At 42.9% G+C, this 22,063-nt stretch overlaps 1 protein-coding gene across 1 annotated transcript in view; it reads right to left on the bottom strand.

Annotated features, from left to right (window-relative positions):
* slc4a1ap (solute carrier family 4 member 1 adaptor protein) overlaps positions 1-22,063 on the bottom strand; it is a 137,963-nt gene that overhangs the window by 80,013 nt on the left and 35,887 nt on the right. The window contains exons 3-6 of the mRNA XM_072551149.1: positions 16,885-17,080; positions 13,582-13,704; positions 6,354-6,414; positions 5,534-5,673 (exon numbers count right to left, since the gene is read on the bottom strand). Of these exons, the coding sequence (XP_072407250.1) occupies positions 5,534-5,673; positions 6,354-6,414; positions 13,582-13,704; positions 16,885-17,080 (520 nt within the window). The remainder of the gene's footprint in view (positions 1-5,533; positions 5,674-6,353; positions 6,415-13,581; positions 13,705-16,884; positions 17,081-22,063) is intronic.

Raw genomic sequence — 22,063 nt, 5'->3', positions numbered from 1 at the left:
TCCAAGTGACCAAGCAAAGAAACATTCTTAAATCCATATGGATACATTAAGGAATAGTATGATGCAGCAATTATGCTCTTAAAGGCTCCATGCAACAATTTACTGACCTCGTCTACATTATGAGAGGCAGCAAGTTGAGGTCAGCTGTGGCCCCAAAGTGAGAAAGAGAAGAGAAAGATGTTAATGAAATTTAAAGACTGGTCATATTGACAGAATCGGGTGACAAGTACAGTGAAGCCCTTTTCAACATGGAGATCAATCAAATCAATCTTTCATGTTGTTCATAAATAGAGTGGTGAGATTGACACGAGGCAGTGGAAAAATGCCAATTGACAGTCATTATTTTTTGAAGTCTTGTTAACACGGCAATGTATCTCATTTAGATCCAGCTTTCCATCTTACCAAACTCACCAAACAAACTGGATGCCAAGGAATTGGAAAATTCAGCTTGCCGTTTGCTCTAAATGACTTTGCACAGGCAATAACATCGCAGGGCATGGCCCATGGGCATCAGCCGAACCAGTTCCTTCTCCATGAACACTGGCCGGCGGTACCAACCAATTCCTCATAATCACCCTGACAGACGTGTGCTGGAAGCACAGCCTTACGTTGCACAGCACACCATCAACAAACACTCAAAGACTGTAGCAGGGACATTTTAAGCACAGGGTCAGCCATCCTGCTCACAGGCTGAACCAAGCTACAGCTCAGGGATGCCAATTTGCACACTCAGTACTTATTCATTTAGAGCCTACTTGCACGCTCACAGCATCTCAGCATTGCCTTGCCAATTAAAGCAGTCACTCAACCAAGCAGCTTGCATTGCTGACAAATAGTCTTCGGTCAGGAGTGGGTGCACATTTGCTGTATGGGTGTGTGCTGCATCAATCCTACATCTGCACCATGTGCATGTGGCGAATCCATTGGATGTGCAGCAAGTAGGTACTCATGTCTTAGGGAAATAGCCCTCACTGAAGTCCAGTGATGCAGCATTCAGTCAGGGAATCCCAGCACTGTAAGTCAAGGGCAGCCTCCCACAACAGTCAAGGTCAGGAGTCCAATCAAGATGGGGGGAGGAGTCTCAGTTAGAGTTAGAGTTAAAGTGTTGGCTTCATTGCATTAAACTGGAGGTATTGAGTTAATGCAGTTGGAGGGATTTATAGACACCAATCAGGCTACGTACTGCTCAAGGCTGTCCAGTCATGTTGGTCGAGGGGGTGGACCAATGTAAATTATAGTCATAGAGATGTGCAGCACGGAAACTAGCCTCTTTCGTCTAACTCGTCAATGCTGACCAGATATCCTAACATAATCTAGTCCCATTTTTCAGTACTTGGACCATATCTCTCTAAACCCTTCCTATTCATATACCCATCTGGATGCCTTTTAAATGTCATAACTGTACCAGCCACCACCACTTCCTCTGGCAGCACATTCCATACATGTAATACCCTCTGTGTGAAAAAGTCGCCCTTTAGGCTACTTTTATATCTTGCCCCTCTCACCCTAAACCTCTGCCCTCTAGTTTTTAGATTAGATTAGATTACTTACAGTGTGAAAACAGGCCCTTCAGCCCAACAAGTCCACACCGACCCGCCGAAGCGCAACCCATCCATACCCATTCCCTTACATTTACCCCTTCACCTAACACTATGGGCAATTTAGCATGGCCAATTCACCTGACCTGCACATTTTTGGACTGTGGGAGGAAACCAGAGCACCCGGAGGAAACCTATGCAGACATGGGAAGAATGTGCAAACTTCACACAGTCTGAGGCGGGAATTGAACCGGGGTCTATGCAGCTGTGAGGCAGTGGTGCGAACCACTGTGCCACCGTGTTCTGGACTTCCCCAGTCCAGGAAAAAGACCCGGTCTATTTATCCTATCCATGCCCCTCATGATTTTATAAACCTCTATGACGTCACCCCTCAGCCACCAACACTCCAGGGAAAACAGCCCCAGCCTGTTCAACCTCTCCCTATAGCTCAAATCCTCCAACCCCTGGCACCATCCTTGTAAACCTTTTCGGAACCTTTTCAAGTTTCATTACGTTGTTCCGATAGGAAGACGACTAGAATTGCACACAATATTCTAAAAGTGACTTAACCAATGCTCTATATAGCTGCAACATGACCTGCCAACTCCTATACTCAATGCTCTGACCAATAAAGGAAAGCATATAAAATGCCTTCTTCACTATTCTATCTACCTACAACTCCACTTTCAAGGAACTATGAACCTGCACTCCATGGTCTCTTTGTTCAGCAACACTCCCTAGGACCTTACCATTAAGTCCTATTCTGATTTGCTTTTTGAAAATGCAGAACCTCGCATTTATCTAAATTAAACTCTATCTGCCATCCCTCAGCCCATTAGCCATTCTGACCAATATCCGTTGTACTCTGAGGTAGCCTTCTTCATTGTCCATTCATCTCCAATTTTGGTGTCATCTGTAAACTTACTAACTATACCTCCTACGTTCGCATCCAAATCATTTAAGTAAATGACGGAAGTTGGGCTAGTCCAAAAAATCTAAAGTTGAAGGGGCCACAGCACTAAGCCACTTAGTTAGTTGTCAAAACTAGGGGCATCTGGCTTTGGACACAGAATAATTGAGAGGTGTTGGGGGATGGAATGTCTGAGGGACCTGAAAGGAGATGGATATGTTAAAGTATTATTAGGAAGAGTGTAATGGAGGGAACTCATCTTTGGTCAGGAGCACCATGACTTCAAGGGATGGCAGTGTATGACTGTACCACGTCTGGTGTTCATATATGCCAGGTTCCAGATGTGAGGGCTAGGCAGTATAGGTGCATATAGTTTAGTTGGGTGTGCACATGGATAAGTGTGAAGTCTGTGGAGTTAACAGGATGCGATATTAGGAAGGAATGTGCATATCTGGGAGCTTATCAACATGGCCATTCTGTGTCCTATGTGGAAACTGTGGAGGAAAACTGTGCGTTTCCATCTCCTTCTGGTTGTCTGCTGGCACTGCTCTATCTCCACTTAAGGAGAAGCCACCTGGACTGATGTCCAGGTTTCCTGCCCCTTGGTTTCATGCTTTCTGCCTTGGGCACCTATGCCTGGAGTGTTGGAGTACATGTGGAGCTCCATGGCAGCTTCCAACTTGGCCATGGAAGCAGACAAATAGTTGCACAATTTGCTGCACTTGAGCAGCTTCTAAGCAAAGAGCTCCTTTGCATCCCATTTGCCTGTCTGCCATTGCAACTCCTCCCTGGGTGTTTGGATGCATTCCCTGATAGCTGACATCACATGGTCTTCTGCCTGGGGCTGAGCGGATGGTTGGTCTACAGCAGTCTTCTTAGTGTCAACGGCCTGCAGCATTTTTCTTCAGCCAACTGTGGAGATGTCACTCTGGGAGGTGCTCACCAGATTGTGCAACTACATCCTTTATGTCTACAGTTCCAACTGAGGTGTTACATCTTGGCTAGTAGTGGGTACAGGAGGCAGATTTGCTCATGCTTCCTCCGAGTCCTCAGTACTCAGTACATGAGAGTGGTTCTTCTGCTACTGGTAGCTTCCCCATAGATGCTACAAGTGGGCTTGCAGAACCTGCAAAACTAAAGAGAAAGAAAAAGCAGCTTCGCCAGTGATTGGGAGTGGCATGCATGATTGAGAGTGACAACAGAGTTAATGGGAGAGTGGCGGTTACTCACTTGGTAGCAGGTGGATGTTTCTGCATTTCCACAAGAACAATGCCAGTCCTCTCCTGTGAAGATTAGAATTCTCTCCTTGTATGAGGTGAGGATATGGATGTCCTGACATCCATATAACGAGAAAACGTTGCAACCTTGTCAACCAAGACATACAGCTCACCTTTGGAGAAACACGGTTTCCTTCCCTGACATCTTGTGTGCATGTCCTTGATCAAGCAAGGCAGCTTCAGGATGCAAGAGCTGTCTGAGTGGCATTGCAGCATTTTAAAAATGTTGTGGGTGACGGAGTTTTGGTCTTTTGTCAGATATCCGCTGAGTGGCAAGTTGCTCTGGGAGCATCGCATGGCAAGATGGGACAGAAAGCAGACATGAGACATACCATGTGGCGTGGTAGGTAATGAGCGAGGCAAGTTTGGTAAGATAGGACAAGAAAACACTCTTGACATCACACCGAGAAATTCTCCAAAAATGTTTGTTGCAACTTTTGACTTAGCAAAAGAGCATAAGATTCAGCTCATAAATTCTTGAAAGTATGAATATAGGTTGATAAAGCCATAGGATTTATAAATAGCGGGTTAAATCGAATAGTATAGATACAATGATGAATTTATAAAAAATATTGGCTAAGCCATAGTATACTATGAAATTATTATAACACAAAGAACATTCAGGTTTTGGAGATCACAGAGTGAAGAACGATCAGGATAACAGCAGTGATGAAGACAGCATCAAGCTATCTCAGAGTATTTTGATTAGAGCAGAGAAGGGCAAGGAAATTTAATTAAAGATTTTAAGAATTATGAAGGGTCAAAAGTGAATAGAATATATTTTCTCAGGTTGGGGATTCAGTGACAAGGAATTATCAATTTAAAACAATGATTAAGGTAGTGAGGAAAGGTGCGAGAGAATGCTTTTGCCTGTAACATGTTACTGCATCATGGAATGTATTTCCATAGAGAGTAATTGAAACAGAGACATCTGCATCTTTAAAGAAAAATGTTGATACATACTTGAACAAAGGAAGAAACAGGCTATGGAAAGGAGCAGTGGGACTACTTTTGAATTACTCTTGTAAAGAGCTGGCAAAGACATAATGAGTCTAATGGCCTTCATCTGTACTGTAAAACTCTATGTTCCTGAATGTTTAGATTAGATTAGATTAGATTAGATTACTTACAGTGTGGAAACAGGCCCTTCGGCCCAACAAGTCCACACCGCCCCGGCGAAGCGTAACCCACCCATACCCCTACATCTACATTTACCCCTTACCTAACACTATGGGCAATTTAGCATGGCCAATTCACCTGGCCTGCACATCTTTGGACTGTGGGAGGAAACCGGAGCACCCGGAGGAAACCCACGCAGACACGGGGAGAACGTGCAAACTCCACACAGTGAGTCGCCTGAGGCGGGAATTGAACCCGGGTCTCAGGCGCTGTGAGGCAGCAGTGCTAACCACTGTGCCACCGTGCCGCCCACATGTTGAACTTAATGTTAATGTTGAACTTTTGATTACTCAATCAAAGAGAACTGAGCCGGCTTGCTTAAAATCCTTTAGGTACATTCACAACAGTGGCTGTCCAAATAACTTGTACATAAATCATTTCAAATCATTTTCCATTCACTTTATGAATGTCCTTTCAGCAATTCATTGAGTTTTAATTGAAGCTGAAATGTTGCTGACTTTTGAGATAGAGCAAGCAGTTAGGAGGACAAATAGATTTCATTGTTGGCAATTTCCCTGTTACCTTGGTGAAATTTGCTCAAATTCAGACACACAACCACTATTAACAGCATATATTTTACATGATTTTACTGGAAAGTGAGTGAAAAGTGTAGCTGGGTTTGTACAAACCTGCTTCTAGGCGCAGAACCCCTCTGGCATCAAGTATCTTGCAGGCCTCCAATGAACACTGAACCATAGCTTCTTTCTTTTTGCCGGTGTGTGTCACTTCTGCAACAAGTTCTCTTCCTAGAGCATCATTTACTGGGAGCCTAATAACGAGGAAGGCAGTTACCTACAAGTACCTCACAAGAACCCGCACAAATTGCAATTAAGGACTTATGAAATTAAAAGAATATATTCATAAAGTAGCAAGAAATTCTAATAAATTTGAACGCCTGAATGGACCCTGCAGTTTCTGAATTCCCAGCACAACAAATTAATTGTCACTCTGGCATTGATCTCAACAACTAGAAGAGCTATAAAAAAAAATCAGGAATTCGGGTTTAAAAAAAATTAAGTTACTTGCACTCAAAGCATTGCCTGATGTGCAAAATCACAGTCATCCAGTTTAAGAAAGCCGTAGGGTTATGCAATGTTTGATAAATAAACAAATCATAACTGAGCAAGAAGGTTTTGATGCCAATCCTTGTTCAACGCAGACTTTTATGGCTAAATTGAACCGACAACACTGAAATGAATTTTAGCACCTATGCAAGTCTGAAAGGGTGGAAAGACATGATAAAAATCTAATAATTATCCAACAATAAACTTCGGATTTCAAACAAGTGCAAATGTTGGATGTTGAATCCATTTTTAATACCCTATTGTCTGGTCCCCATGGGAGAGAAGAATGACAGAAATGATATAGTCAAATGGCATTGCACAAGTTAACCAGTGATGTCAGTATCTTTAATATTTCCCTTTTCTTGTCAGAGAAAATCTACTATACCTGACTCTACAGACCCAGGTACCACAGCCACGCTCATCATATTCATATTCCAACTCCTCACCTGCCAAGAAAAGAAATGAGAAGGAATGATTAAAAGATGTTTTTAACTTCTGGTTGTAGAATGTTAATTAGCTATGCAGAGTTTCTTCTTTCACACCACAGAATAACAAGAGGTGGTTTTTGGTGATGAATTGCAACTCTCAGAAATCACTTAAAAGCATCCATATACATAATGAAGTACAGTGACTGTTATTTACACAATTGCTGCGTACAACAGGTTGCAATACAAGAATGATCAATTCAACCACGAACTCTCTCGTGGGCCCTCAGTCCCATGACTGTGCTCTCATCGATTGCCTATCCAAAGTTAAATTGCAGATGTCAAAAGCTTGTACCAACTGAACATCAGGGAGACTGAAGCATTTTATTTTCAGGCCCATCACAAACTCCATACTTTTCCCATCAATTTCATCGCCTCCCTAACCATTTGTTTGGTCCAAGTGGACTGGAGCTCTGGCACCGCAACATTATAAACCCTGTGTTGTCTCTATTTTGAAGGCTGCTCACTTCTCTGACAGAAACAAAATAATGTTTCTACTAGAATGCACACAAACTTGGCAAACAAAACTCACTGCATACAAAATGAAGCTAAGAGGAACTGACACCACAAATGATTACCAGGGCTGCCAGCTTCTGATCAAAGCAAGTCAATGTATTCCTATTCGATACCTCACAACATACTAGGCATCAGTGAACATGAATATTTTCAATGTCCTCCTCTCTCAAAAAAGCAGAAATAACATCTCCTAAACGTTTCCATGGGGAAAAGATTAAGCAGTATCAAGCTTTAGTAATTAGTCTACAATTCCATTGGACCAATCATCTCAATTCCCCTGCCATCCTTCCAAAGCAAGTGAAACAGGGACAGGTCCCACCCACTCTCTCTTTCTCCTTACATTCATTGTCACTGTCTACAGACTTTAAGACAGGGATACTGGGATAAAAGGCAGTTAAGTCTTACTGGGTAGTTTCACTGCAGGAAATAAACAAGTGATTTACTTGACTCAGACACACTTTATGCAAATTGAATCAGCTAACACATAATTTATAAACCAGTCAGGTCAGAATATATATATTATCAGCCAGCAGCTATTCTAGGACTGTGAAAATACCACTGCGGTAATTGAAAATGCTGCTAAATATCAAGGGGAGAGGGAACAGTTTTACACTATTAAAAAACCTTTTTCTATAGAGATCGATGCTAACCTCTCTCAGCAAAGCTAGCTCCCACAGCAGTACTTCGGTTAATGTGATATGCATAGAATTGCCTGCAGGACAATTTTAAATTGGGGTGCACAGAAATATGTTGGTCTTAACCCAGGGTGTTGGCCAATAAGTATTTCTTTATCCTGGTTTTTCTACTGTCAGTCAAGCGTCTCCAAGTGACTGATGGAATTGGGATCAGTGGTTTCATTGATGTGGGTAGAAAAGGTCAGTATCATGCATGCCTGTGTGTATATGTATGCATGCATGTGTGTGCATATGTGCATGCATGGAAGCATTTAATTTATTTTTGCAAATTTAGTATTCCAGTCACACTTTGCTCATGCCTGAGAATTGAAGAGCTTTCCACCTCACTATCCACAGGGAATAAATTCAGGTCAAAGCAGTGCGAATCATCAGCTTGTAAAGCTCCGGCATGACAATATACAATCAGGCCAAATGTCAGAGCAATATTTTTCCCACTTCCCATAACAACCACCCTTAGCTAGTCGAGCAGGACTGTAAACACCACGCCAAATGGTGCTGAACTAGGGAGCTATGTGGTATCTGCCCATTCCCATGCTGAACTAGGTTGTGGTTGACAATGTGCAGGTTACTTCGCTAACACTGGCTTTAACTTCACCTCTCTGCACTGAAAGCGAGCATATGAAACAGCAGTCACTCTCTAGCAAGGTAGTGTCCCAATATTTTTCTCCACATTTCATCATTAGCAACAGAAGATGCGAGTAGCCCTAAGCCACAGATGCATTCAAGCCAAAACTAGATAAGTACACAAAGGAGAAAAAAAGTAAAGAATAAGCTGATAGGTTTCATAATCATTAGGACAGACATGATGGATTAGTTAGAAAATTCCATCTAATTCTGATACACCCTGAGGACGATAACAGAATATTTTACATGATAGAAACAGAAAATGCTAGAAATTCTCAGGAGGTTAGGCAGCATCAATGGACAGATATAAAGTTAATGGGCTGAATTTTAGCAGAAATTGGCTAAGTGACCATTTTGGAGAGCTACAGGGAACATTTCTCTCCACGAGGCCTAATAGGTTTTCTCTTGCTATCTACCCAAAGTTGCCTCATTACCTTTCTGTTATGTCCCTATGGCACCTCACCTGTCACATTCTTCCACTCGCCATAGGTAGAAATAGAGTCATAGAGATGTGCAGCACAGAAGCATACCTTTAGGTCCATGCCGACCAGATATTCTAAACTAATCTAGTCCCATTTGCAGCAACTTGGCCCATATCCTTCTAAACCCTTCCTATTCATATACCTATTTAGGTGCCTTTTAAAATGTTGTAATTGTACCAGCCTCCACCACTTCCTCTGACAGCTTATTCCTTACCCACCCTCAGCCCAAGGAAAATACCTTGCCCAGTTACCTGATATATGCCTGTCATGATTTTATAAACCTCTATCAGGTCACCCCTCAACCTCTGAGACTCCAGGGAAAACAGACCCAGCCTATTTAGCCTCTTCCTATAGCTCAAACTCTCCAACCCTGGCAACATCCTTGTAAATCTTTTCTGAACTCTTTCAAGCATCACAACATACTTGTCAGTACTGGGACACTGGAATTCTTGGCACTGGGCTATATTTAAAAGGCACTTGTACATCAGGTCTAGCTCGGGAAGTCCGCAGCTGCCCTTCAAGGTTCATGGCATTTGCCCTGTACTTCTCAAATAAGGCAAAATCAGTGCCGTGTTTTGCAGACAGAGACATGGAGAGAAGGGTCTTCATCTTCCTGCAGCACCAGCAGAGGAGACCATGACATCAAACAATGCCAGTCTGAGTTGAGTTTGTCAGCTTGGGACAGTGAGGTAAAAACAATGACTGCAGATGCTGGAAACCAGATTCTGGATTAGTGGTGCTGGAAGAGCACAGCAGTTCAGACAGCATCCAAGGAGCAGCGAAATCGACATTTCGGGCAAAAGCCCTTCATCAGGAATTGGGACAGTGCCAACTGTCTATGGAACCATGTAGAGATGCAACATGTAGCTTCACAAGGATAAGTCCCACCATAGTCTATTTGCTACCTCACACATATGCTCTCTGCTACTGCATTCACCTCCCATCAAGGTTCATGGTCTACTAATCTCACTGTTGCATATAACATATTCATTTACTCGCTCTGCTCCACAGCGCCATCCCCTTCTCCCACTGTTCTCACTATTTTCTCTGCATTGTGTACTCACTCACTTAGCACACCACATCACATTTCCCCTCCCTGCACTAGCCATGTCCATCTCACACAATCCCTCCTTTTGTCTTATTCCAGGAGAAAATGGCCCATCATAAAAGGAGAGTGAAGACAGGTGGTGGGGACCTGAGAATAACCCAAACTAGGAAGGAGTTAAAGCTGGTAACAAGAAGTTACAAAAAGCTACAAGGGAGAAAGACAGGAGAAACAAAGCTAAGCACCAAATATGTCTTGAATGTGGAATTATGTCAAAAAGACAACAAATTTTAGCATTTTCTATATTACTGATGTAAGCTGACAGCTCTATAACTGCCAGCCTTACATCAGTAATCTAGAAAATGCTAGAATTTATCATTTAAAAATGTGACAAATGAACACATGCACGAAAATAGTCTTATTGGCATAAGGAGCATGGATTTGTAAATGGATAATCATACATGACAAACTTGGATGAGCTTTTTTGGAAGATATTTCTAATAAAATTAATAAAGAGGAGTTGATGAATGTAATACATTTGAATTTAGAGAATGCTGTTAATAAATGCGCACAGAAAGTTGCTTAGCAAAATTAAAGCACATAGAGTAGGAAGTAATAAAATGACAAAGATTAAGGACAGGCTAACAGACAGAAACAGAAATTAAGTATAAATAGGTCACTATCGATGGCAGACTGTGGGTTACTGCAAAGATCAATACTGGAGGCCTCAGCTGCTCACAATATACAATCAATGATTTGGATGTGGGGACCAAATAGAATATTTCACAGCTTACAGGTAGTATAAACCAAAGAGGAATATGCATTGTGAAGACAGAAAGTATTTTCAAGAGGATTTAGAAAGATGTAATGATTGGAAAAGAACATGGGAGATTGAATAGAACACCAAAAGGTTTAGAAGCTGACTGTTCAGCCATTCAATAAGATCATGGCTGATGTGATAATCCTCAACTCCACTTCCCTGCCTTTTCCCTATAATTCCTGATAACGATGTGGAAAAATGTGAGGTTATTTACTTTGGTAGGAAGAACAAATTTTGAGAGTATTTCTTAAATTATGAGAAGTCAGAAAGTTAATGGACTGTTAGTCTTGATCATTACAGGATTTGACTATAGTGAAATCTTACTTTTTCCACCTTTACAGTCTGGGTGTCTATGTAATACTGTTGTCCTTTGAAGGACCTCACTTCACTCAAAAGTGAAACCCCCTCTCTCAAAGAAGGAAATACCCCATTCATCTGGGTATGGCGATGACAATTTGCATTTCCACTGCACACTTACTATTTAATTTGATTTGATTTATTATTGTCATATGCTGAGATACTGAGTGAAAAGTATTGTTTTGCGTGCTAACCAGACTAATCATACTTTTCATAAGTACATCATAGTAATGGGCGGCACGGTGGCACAGTGGTTAGCACTGCTGCCTCACAGCGCCAGAGACCTGGGTTCAATTCCCGCCTCAGGCAACTGACTGTGTGGAGTTTGCACATTCTCCCCGTGTCTGCGTGGGTTTCCTCCGGGTGCTCCGGTTTCCTCCCACAGTCCAAAGATGTGCAGGTCAGGTGAATTGGCCATGCTAAATTGCCCGTAGTGTTAGGTAAGGGGTATGGGTGGGTTGCACTTCGGCGGGGCGGTGTGGACTTGTTGGGCCGAAGGGCCTGTTTCCACACTGTAAGTAATCTAATCTAATCTAATCAATGTCCTGTAACATGACCTCCGAACTCCTATATCCAATGCCCTGACCAATAAAGGCAAGTGTACCAAACAGTGTCTTCACCACCTTGTCTCCCTCTGACTCCACTTTCAAGGAACTATGAACCTGCACCCCAGACCTTTGTTCAGCAATACCCTCCAGGACCTTACCATTAAGTTTATAAGCCCTGTCCTGATTGCCTTACCAAAATGCAACACCTCACATTTATCTAAATTAAACTCCATTTGCCACTCCTCAGCCCATCTGATCAAGGTCATGTACTGTGAGGTAACCTTCTTCACTATCCAATGTACTACGAATTTTGGTGTCACCTGCAAGTTTACTAATCAGACCACCGACATTCACATCCAAATCATGACAAAAAGCAGTGGACCCAGCACTGATACTTCCCTCAATACTACCACCTCCCTCCTCCTTTAAGAGCCCTTGAAACACAGATCTATGAACAAGCATTTTGGTCAATGTTACTCAGTATCAAATTTTATTTGATAAAGCTTCTGTGAAGACATTACATTAAAGGTGCTCCATAAATGCATGTTTTTTAATTATAATTTAATTTTAGTATTGGACACTCCTTAATGTGAGCACTATTCTTGACATTCATTGTCCATTTAAGTAAATACAATTAATTCTCAGGTAACTCTGGTTAAAAGACCACAATTAAAGCTATGAAATAATAAATTGGGGCCAGAATGATTAGATTTACTTAATCTGTTCCAAATCCTTGCACCACTTCTAAGAGTCATGAACCATTGACCAGTAAAATGAAAAATTGCAAATCTGCATCAGAAAACCTGGAAGTATATTGTGTCTATAACAAGGTTAGGCCACTTTTGGAATACTGTGTTCAATTCTAATCTCTCAAGATATTGTGAAACTTGAAAGTGTCCAGAAAAAATTTACAAGGATGTTGCCAGGGTTGGAGGGTGAGGAGAGGCTGAATAGACCAGGGCTATTTTCCTTGGAGCATCAGAAGCTGAGGGGTGACCTTACAGAGGTTTAATAAATCATGAGAGGCATGGATAAGGTGAATAGCTAATGTCTTTTTCCTATGTAGAGGGCACAGGCTTTAAGGTAAGGGGGGAAAAAATTTAAAAGGCACCTTAGGGGCAATGTTCTCATGCAGAGTATGGTGCATGCATTGAAGGAGCTGCCGAGAAAGTGGTGGATGCTGGTACAATTACAACATTTAAAAGGCATCTGGGTAATGGTACATGAATAGGGAGGATTTTGAGGGGTATAGGCCAAATGCTGGCAAATGGGACTAGATTAATTTAGGATATCTGGTCGGCTAGACAAGTTGGACTATTTGTGTTTTACAATTGTACAACTATGAATTAATTGAATAATTTAGGGCCCAGGTAAATGAAGACATGATCATCTCTGGTGCAGCAAGGATTTACCAGAGGCCAGAATTAAGACCATAAGAAATAGGGAGTGGAAGTAAGGCCATTCAGCCCATTGAGTCCACTCTACCATTCAATCATGGCTGATGGATATTTCAAAACCACTTACTCGCATTCTCCCCGAATTGAAGGACCACAGAGACCTTAGACAGTTAAGTGCTGGAGGAGTTTATAGAGATATGGAAGGGCAAGGTTATGGCAAGTAGAATCATGAATGTGAATTTTTAAAAAGCTGACCACTAAGTTTAAACTCAGATTGTTTTTCCCTGAAGGTCTCGAGTATCTGACTTCACCTAGGACATGATGACTTTGTTGTGATGCCTTCCATGGTCAAACATCTAATTGACAATTAATGCCTGCGTAAACAAATGAAGAAATGCTGAAGGGACAAGGAACTGGAAAGCTGACAGATTAAGCAGATTGCATTCCAGCAAAGTCTTTTGCCTTCAGGAAAGGCTGGAGGAAACTAAAAATGAAAAGTAAGATCACATAACCTGGCTGCTTTAATGCTTAAAATATTACATTTATTGAAATAATGTTATCTTTCCTGACATTGAGACAGTTTTTAATTCTGCAGTGGTCGTTTCATTTTCTGGTAGCAGAGACTTTGTTTGGAAAAAACATACCTTCCCTATCAAAGAAACCCTGGAGTGCTTTCTTCGGGTCTTTGATATAAAAAGCTTCGCGGTCCTCCTGGAATTCAATGGAATATGGGTTGTCTTCACTTTCATCTTCCACTGCATCCTCAACTGTTGAAATATTAAAAAATAAATTCACAAATTTAGCAGACACAACCTACTTTATATGCTAATTCATTGAACTGTAGATCACTGGCTGCCAAGTGAGATACAGTCTCACTTCTGATGGTCTTGGACCAAGTCTAGCAAAAGGAAATATAGCTGGGTGCAAGAGAAACAGTGATATACTGGAAGAAGCGAAATTATTTTTCAGGTTGAACTTGATGGGGACTCATTCATCAATCAACATGTTCACTTTTTACTGATGACAGTTTTCATTCCACAAAAATTTTATCTTTTTTTTCTTGATTGGGTTTACTTCATAAGTGGTAATGTGTTAAATGTTGCAGGGTGGCACTGATGGTGGCCCAAAATATTAAATGGATGGTAGAGACAGGGAAAGAAAAGGGAAGCACTGAAGGAAAGTTGTCCATTTCTAAATACTGAATAGCTTCACTATCACAATGTCTCCGTTGACTGCAACATGTGGGTCCCCTGCACTCTGTAGCATAAACACTCTGATCTTGAGGAATTTGTCGCATCTCAGTTGTCTGGAAAATGACTCCTTGCATAAACCTTTACTGAAAAGGTACAATGCAGAAACCTGACAACAAGATAATAGGATGGTGCATCAATGCCACAGATTTGGCACAAGATAAACCGGGATGAAGAAATCCTCTCAAAACAGTTGGTCACCTATCCAACTGGCTCCTTTATTTTTACAGCATATGGGTCCTTGTATGCAACATTACCTTTTACTCAAGATTGTGAACTGATACCAAAAACAATTCAGACTCTACTTACCGAATAGAGCTTAGAGCAAGCAATGGTTGACTTGAATGTGCACAGCAATTAATGAAGGTCAAAAAACACTAATCAGTATGGCTCATGTTTCCGAGCTTGGTTATCGAAACATAGAATGGTGATAGCTCAGGAACAGGCCATTTAGCCCACAGTGTGAGGTAGCTGAATAAACTAGCAACCCATTTCAACTCTTCATTCCAGTACCTGATCTATAGATGACATCCCTTCAGACACAGATCCAGATTTCCACGAGGGATTCCTTCTCAGTCATGAAGGTGAGCAGCAAATTCCAGGCATCTAACTCCCTCTGTGTGAAAAAGTTTTCTCTACATCCATATCCTTCGTTATTTCATACACCTCGATTAGGTCACCCCTCAGCCTTCTCTGTTCCATTCAAAAGTCTAGTCTGTGCAATCATTCCTCACAGCAACAATTTTCATGCCCTGACATCACACATGAAAACCTCCTCCATCCACCCTCTCCCAAAGCGATTTTGTACTTCCTGTAATGTGATGACGAGGACTGCACACAAAATTCCAGTAGTGGCTTAACTAGCGTTTTATATTTCCAATATTATATCCCATAAAGGAAAGCATCTAGAATCATTGAGATGTACAGCATGGAAACAGACCATTCAGTCCAACCCGTCCATGCCGACCAGATATCCCAACCGAATCTAGTCCCACCTGCCAGCACCTGGCCCATATCCCTCCAAACCCTTCCTATTCATATACCCATCCAAATGCCTTTTAAATGTTGCCTCCACCACTTCCTTTGGCAGCTCATTCCATACATGTACCGCCCTCTGTGTGAAAAGGTTGCCCCTTAGGTCCCTTTCATATCTTTCCCCTCTCACCCTAAACCTGTGCCCTCTAGTTCTGGACTCCCCGACCCCTGGGAAAATACTTTGTCTATTTACTCTATCCATGCCCCTCATAATTTTATAAACCTCTATAAGTCACCCCTCGGCCTCCAGGGAAAACAGTCCCAGCCTGTTCAGCCTCTCCTTATACCTCAAATCCTCCAACCCTGGCAACATCAACTCCAAGATGGTATGTTACCTCCCTTGTGCCAGGGTCAGGGGTGTCACTGAATAGCTACATGGCATTCTGAAAGGCCAGGTCAGAGAGATCGCAGTACATATTGATATCAATGACATAGGCAGAAAAAAAGGATGAGATTCTCTAAGCAGAACTTTGGAAACTAGGAAGCACATTAGAGAATAGTACTCAAAAGGCAGTAATTGCTGGCACCACATGCTCGTGAGCAAAGAATAGGTGACTAGTCCAGATGAATGCACAGCTGGTACAGAGGGGACAATGTTGGGGTTCTGGAGCATTAGAATCATTTTTGAGGGCAGTAGGACCTGTACAAGGTGGATGGGTTGCAATTAAACAAAAGTAGGATCAGAATCATTGAGGGGAGGCTTGCAAGTCTCATAGATCTTCACCACTTCATTGGCCAGTTCTGCCACCTACAGGTTCCAATAGACAAACAGTATAAGGCATCTTCTTTCCTCTGTTCTTCCCAATAACCTCCTGTTTATTGTGCCTTCCTTTGCTTTGTTCGCCCTCCCCAAATCGATATCCTTGCACTTCTACAGTTTGAATTCCACTTTCTACTTTTCTGCCCAATCAACAGGAATAAATTCACCATGCAGAACTCTTCAGCATTTTTAAAGGTGTTGCCTACACATCTAATGCAAACCTAAATCTAAGACAGAAATTCAGTGGAATTTCTTCTTCCAAGGGGTTGAGTGTCTTTCACACTTCCTGTCACAGAGAGGTGTGGGGGGCAGAGCCCTTTTGTATATTCAGGGCTGAGACAGATTCTTGATCAGTAGGGGAAATCAAGGATCAAGGGGAAAGGGAAGCAAAGCGGATGCGAAGTATGTTGGATCATCCATAACCGTATCGAATGGCAGATCAGGCTTGAGGGGCCAAATGGCCTACTCATGTTCCTCTTTCTCATGGCCTTATATATGACACAGCCATCCGGCTCAAAACTGCCCTCTGGGCAATTAGGAAGGCTGGTCTAGCCAGCAACACCCACATCCCACAAAGGAATAAGTAAAAGTCCTCTGTTACTTCTTCAAAGTCTCCTCCAGGTTAGTTAGACATAATTTTCCCCACAACAAATTCATGTTGACTCTTCCAAATTAATCCTTATTTTCCCATGTGGCTAATAATAGAGAGAGCAGCCCTATGGTCCAGTAGGACTACGGCCATTTTTACTCTTAATCCTACTGTATATAATTGTTTCTGGAAGTTTGTCTACCATTGTAGTTGAACTGATTAGACAGACATTGCTATGCTTATCTTTAGGTTTTTCTGAATCAGTTCATTAAGGTGGCAATTCTCCAGCCCTCTACGTTGTAGGTGCACCTACCAATTCCCCACGTGCAACCAGTGACACTGCTGGCTGCAGGTGGCCTGGGCTGTTCCACTGACTCAACATCCGCACTTTCATCCTCATCAGAATCTTCACCCAGCATTCGTTTCTCCAGCTGCTTGTGCTGCTGGCTCCTCTGCACCAGCTCAGTCACAGTGAAATCAGATTCCTCATCTTCATCCTCTTCTGGGCCCTGCACACAAATAGCATCACGAAATTTAAAATAAATCTGGAAGATCATAGGATCCTCCTTTAATAACCTGACCAGTCCCATAATACAACTTTAGGACAAAATGCCAGGGATACTTCATTTCAGTTATCCCAGTTTAGTGTTTAATGTTGAGGTGGCATTGTTACTGGGTCACTCAAATTAACCGGTTTAAAAAACTGCCCAATAGAACAAATGATAAATCAGTTTGCGAAGCTAACAAGAACTTACAACAACAAACGTACAAGAGGTTAACCTGCATTGGATAACTGTAACAGTGGCTGCATGGACTGCCTGAGAAATTAGGTTAATATATCACCCTGCCACTCTTTTAACAACATTAAATATTTACTTCTGTTTGGTGCAGGGCTGCAGGAATAGATATGAGGGCTGAAGGGCTCAAAGGGTGTGGGAAGAAAGCAGGAACAGGGTACTGAATTAAATGGTCACTCATGATTGTACTGAATGACAGAGTGGGCTTGAGGGGCCAAATAGCCGAGTGTGACTCCTATTTTCTATACAAGAGAAATAAAACAGAACTATCTAGTTATATCTTTTTAAAAAATAATCTCTCATTTCATGCATTGATTAAAGGAAGTAGTTATGGAAACAGATGGCCAAAACAAAATTACATCAACTAACAGGGTGTATTGGTGGGAGGGTACAAGGTGCAAAGATTTATCTAAATTCTCTAACAATTTTACGTTTCATACTCTCGCTTTCTTTTGCTCTTTTCTCTGAATGCTTTCTTCCTGGAGCTAGAATCGAGACAGTGTTAAAGTGGCAACTGTCATTCATGAACGTGAATGGATCTGAAGAGGAGGGACATAACAAACCAGGAAGATGACAAGTGGTTCACATGTCTTTGTAATTAGTACATGCTTTCGCCTTTCTCTCAGTTTGACTAGAAGCTGGGCAGGTGTTACCCAATCTCATTAGATTAGATTACTTACAGTGGGAAAACAGGTCCTTCGGTCCAACAAATCCACAATGACCCACCGAAGCGCAACCTACCCAGACCCATTCGCCTACATTTACCCCGTCACCTAATACTACGGGCAATTTAGCATGGCCAATTCACCTAACCTGCACACTATTGGACTGTGGGAGGAAACCGGAGCACCTGGAGGAAACCCATGCAGACATGGGGAGAATGTGCAAACTCCACACAGTCAGCTGCCTGAGGCGGGAATTGAACCCGGGTCTCTGGCACTGTGAGGCAGCAGTGCTAACCACTGTGCCACCATGCCGCCTCATTACCTACAGAGATCTCAGAAATCATCCTATTTGTGCCTTTTACATGTCCCTGGTTTTCGTTGTTCTATCATTGACATTGTGCAAACACTTGCTCAGTTCATAAGCACTGGAATTTCACCCTGAATCAATCGGTCTTTCTCTCCTCATTTAAGTAAACCCATTGATTAAGCCCTGTCCTAACATTAGCACATATGGCCTTGTGACAATTTTTAATGATCATTTTGTGTCCCAACAAAGCATCCTGGGATGGGTACTACAGCAAGGCACTTAAATACAAGATTTGGTGTATTTGTATAACCCGGCATCAAGCTTGTTTTTTCAATGTGGTGTTGAGATTGGGTGGGCAGCAGTGAGGGAATTAGGAGATATCTGTGACTGAAACATAGGATGCAAAGGCTCACTAACAAAGTAAAGATAGCTGAGCATCACCAGAAATAGATAGAAAGTAACTGCTTCAGAAATAACATGATAGGAATGGTACTGGATACGCTGAAGAAATGATATATATAAGAGTCATACAGCATGGAAAAGACACTTTGGCCCAACTACTTCATGCCAACCAGGTCCCCAAACTAAACAAATCCCATTTGTCTGCATTTGGCCCTTTTCCGTCCAAACCTATCCACTTTATGTATTTATCCAAATGTCCTTTAAAAGTTCTAACGTTGCATCCACCACTTTGTTTGGCAGTTCATTCCACACAGAAACCACTCTGTTAAAAAAAAAAGCCCTCATGTCCTTTTTAACTCTCTCTCACCTTAAAAATTATTTCCCCTCCTTTTGAACTCCCCTACCCTCGGGAAAAGGCCTTTGCTGTCCACCTTATCTACGTGTCTCACAAGTTTATAAACCTCTCTGAGGTTACCCCTCATCCTCCTACACTCCTGTGGAAAGATTCTGAGCCTATAAGCCTATTTTACGACTCAAGCCCTCCATTCCTGACAGCATCCTGGAAAATCTTTTCTGGACTCTCTCCAGCATAATATCCTTCTCATAGAGGGGGGCAACATTCTGTGATGTGATGGATTCAAAAGCTAATGGTGCACGGAACAAATGCTAAAACACATTTTCACATTTAAAAATAAAAATTACAAAAACATTTATAAATAAAGTGCCTACCATTTAAGTCTGTAATGTGTTGAGGGACAGCATAAAATACAAAGGAAAAGCTGCACCAACAAAAGGGGACCTCTTCATGCAACTGTGGTATGGCAGGACACAAAGTGTGGGGAAACTATTGGCCAAGACTTCTGTTGGGAGGTTGCAGGGGTGTAGAGATTTTCTCAAAGGCTACAGCAGAAATAAACAAAGGGCAAAAGTTGCCCTGGACTTTTGGTGAACAGGTCTGGTATTGGCCAAGGCAAGAAAAAAAGTAAATCCAAAGATAACTGGATACCACAGAGCATGTGCAGATGGGAAATTCCAAAAATCATAGCAAAACGGTTGGAGACGGGACATAAAAAGAAATTGAAGCAGACTAAGCCAAACATAGGAAAAATAAAAAGATGCTGACAGAGTGATATCAAAATCAATACAGAGCGAGGAACACCAGAACCTGAGGGGTTTAAATAGAAGGCTTCAATATCTCCACTATATGCAAGCACAACATATTTTAACAGTTAATCAATTCATTGAAGAATTGAACAGCTTGGAGGTAAGGGAGCATGAGGGTCAAGTAGTAAGGTGAAATGACACCTAAAGGGGCAGGAGTACTTGGGAAAGAGCAGACTGGCAAGTAGCTAGCGAACAATTAGGGCAAGTCTTGACTTCAAATCTGTTCTGCTGAGATCCAAATGTAAGATTATCGCAGGACATTCCGTTCACATCTGAATTCATATTCTGTCACGTGGGAACTCCAAAGACACTTCCATCATACTTATGTGGAGTGTTGTCAGTTGGAGGAGTTTGAGTTCCAGATTTCAGTGCTTGAACAGCAACTGGCATCACATTAGCCGATCTGAGAGGCTTTGTGGATAGCAGGTTATTGGAGGAGGATGGCCACCCTTCAGCTTAAAACATAGGCAGAAAAGGGAATGGCAGACGGTCAGACAGACAAGTGTGCACAAGTACAGGACATCGGAATACATTGTTCTTGAACCAGTTTTCAGTCCTGAATGCTGGTGAGGGTGCTGATTCTCTAGGGAGAACAGTCAAAGACTGGCATCATGTCTCATTCAGTCATACAGGGAACAAGATAATTGGGAAAGCAATAGTAATAGCAGGTGCTTTCGAAAGGATTATAATGATTCTGTGGTGATACGGTTCTAGGATCAAGAAGATCACAGAGCATCTGTGGAATATTGAAAGGAATTCACAGAATCCCAATAGTGCTGAAAGAAGCAATCCACTCATTGAATGTGCGCCAATCCTCCGAAGATATCCCACTCAGACCCAGATCCCCATCCCGGTCTTATTTTAAACGACTAATCCACCTACCCTTCACATTAATTTAGCAGGGCCAGTCCACTTAATCGGCATTTCTTTGGACTGTGGTAGGAAGCCGGAACTCCCAGATGAAACCCACACAGACTCGCCTGAGGCTGGAATCGCATCTGGGTCACTGGCACTGTGTGAAACAGGAGTGCTAACCACTACACCACTCCAAATACTAAACAAAGAGATGTCAACACCCACATTTGTAGCAGATAAGGTTCTGCAGGCAGATTTGGGAGATCTAGCATATACAGAACCGCGATTATTCAAACAAGACGGGTGGGAAGTGCTTTGTTCAGATAACTGATCAGGTGGTGGCAACAAAAGCAGGAACAGGGTGCCCGTGGCGGCAGCATATACCAGAAAGAGGGTGCCCATGGCAGTTGCATATAGCAGGAACAGGGTGCCCGTGGCGCCTGCATATAGCAAGCACAGGGTTCCCGTGGCAGTGGCAACAGCAGGAACAGGGTGCCCATGGTGGCAGCATATAGCAGGAACAGGGTGCCCGTGGTGGCTGCATATAGAAGAAACAGGATGCCCAAGGAGACGGCATATAGCAGGAACAGGGTGCCCATGGTGGTGCATATAGCAGGAACAGGGTGCCCGTGGTGGCTGCATATAGAAGAAACAGGATGCCCAAGGAGACGGCATATAGCAGGAACAGGGTGCCCGTGGTGACTGCATATAGCAGGACCAGGGTGCCCGTGGCAGTGGCATATAGCAGGACCAGGGTGCCCGTGGCAGTGGCATATAGCAGAAACAGGGTGCCCGTGGCAGTGGCATATAGCCGGAACAGGGTGCCCGTGGTGGGGCATATAGCAGGACCAGGGTGCCCATGGCAGCGGCATATAGCCGGAACAGGGTGCCCATGGTGGGGCATATAGCAGGAACAGGGTGCCCGTGGCGGTTGCATATAGCAGGAATAGGGTGCCTGTGGCACTGGCATATAGCAGGACCAGGGTGCCCATGGCAGTGGCATATAGCAGGAACAGGGTGCCCATGGTGGGGCATATAGCAGGAACAGGGTGCCCGTGGCGGTTGCATATAGCAGGAACAGGGTGCCTGTGGCACTGGCATATAGCAGGACCAGGGTGCCCATGGCAGTGGCATATAGCAGGACCAGGGTGCCCGTGGCAGTGGCATATAGCAGGACTAGGGTGCCCATGGCAGCGGCATAAAACCGGAACAGGGTGCCCATGGCAGTGGCATATAGCAGGAACAGGGTGCCCATGGTGGGGCATATAGCAGAAACAGGGTGCCCGTGGCATTGGTATATAG

This window comes from Chiloscyllium punctatum, chromosome 3 (genome assembly GCF_047496795.1).
Source record: "Chiloscyllium punctatum isolate Juve2018m chromosome 3, sChiPun1.3, whole genome shotgun sequence".
Taxonomy (NCBI): domain Eukaryota; kingdom Metazoa; phylum Chordata; class Chondrichthyes; order Orectolobiformes; family Hemiscylliidae; genus Chiloscyllium; species Chiloscyllium punctatum.
The sequence above is the reverse complement of the archived record's forward strand: the minus strand, read 5'-3'. Positions and strand labels throughout refer to the sequence as shown.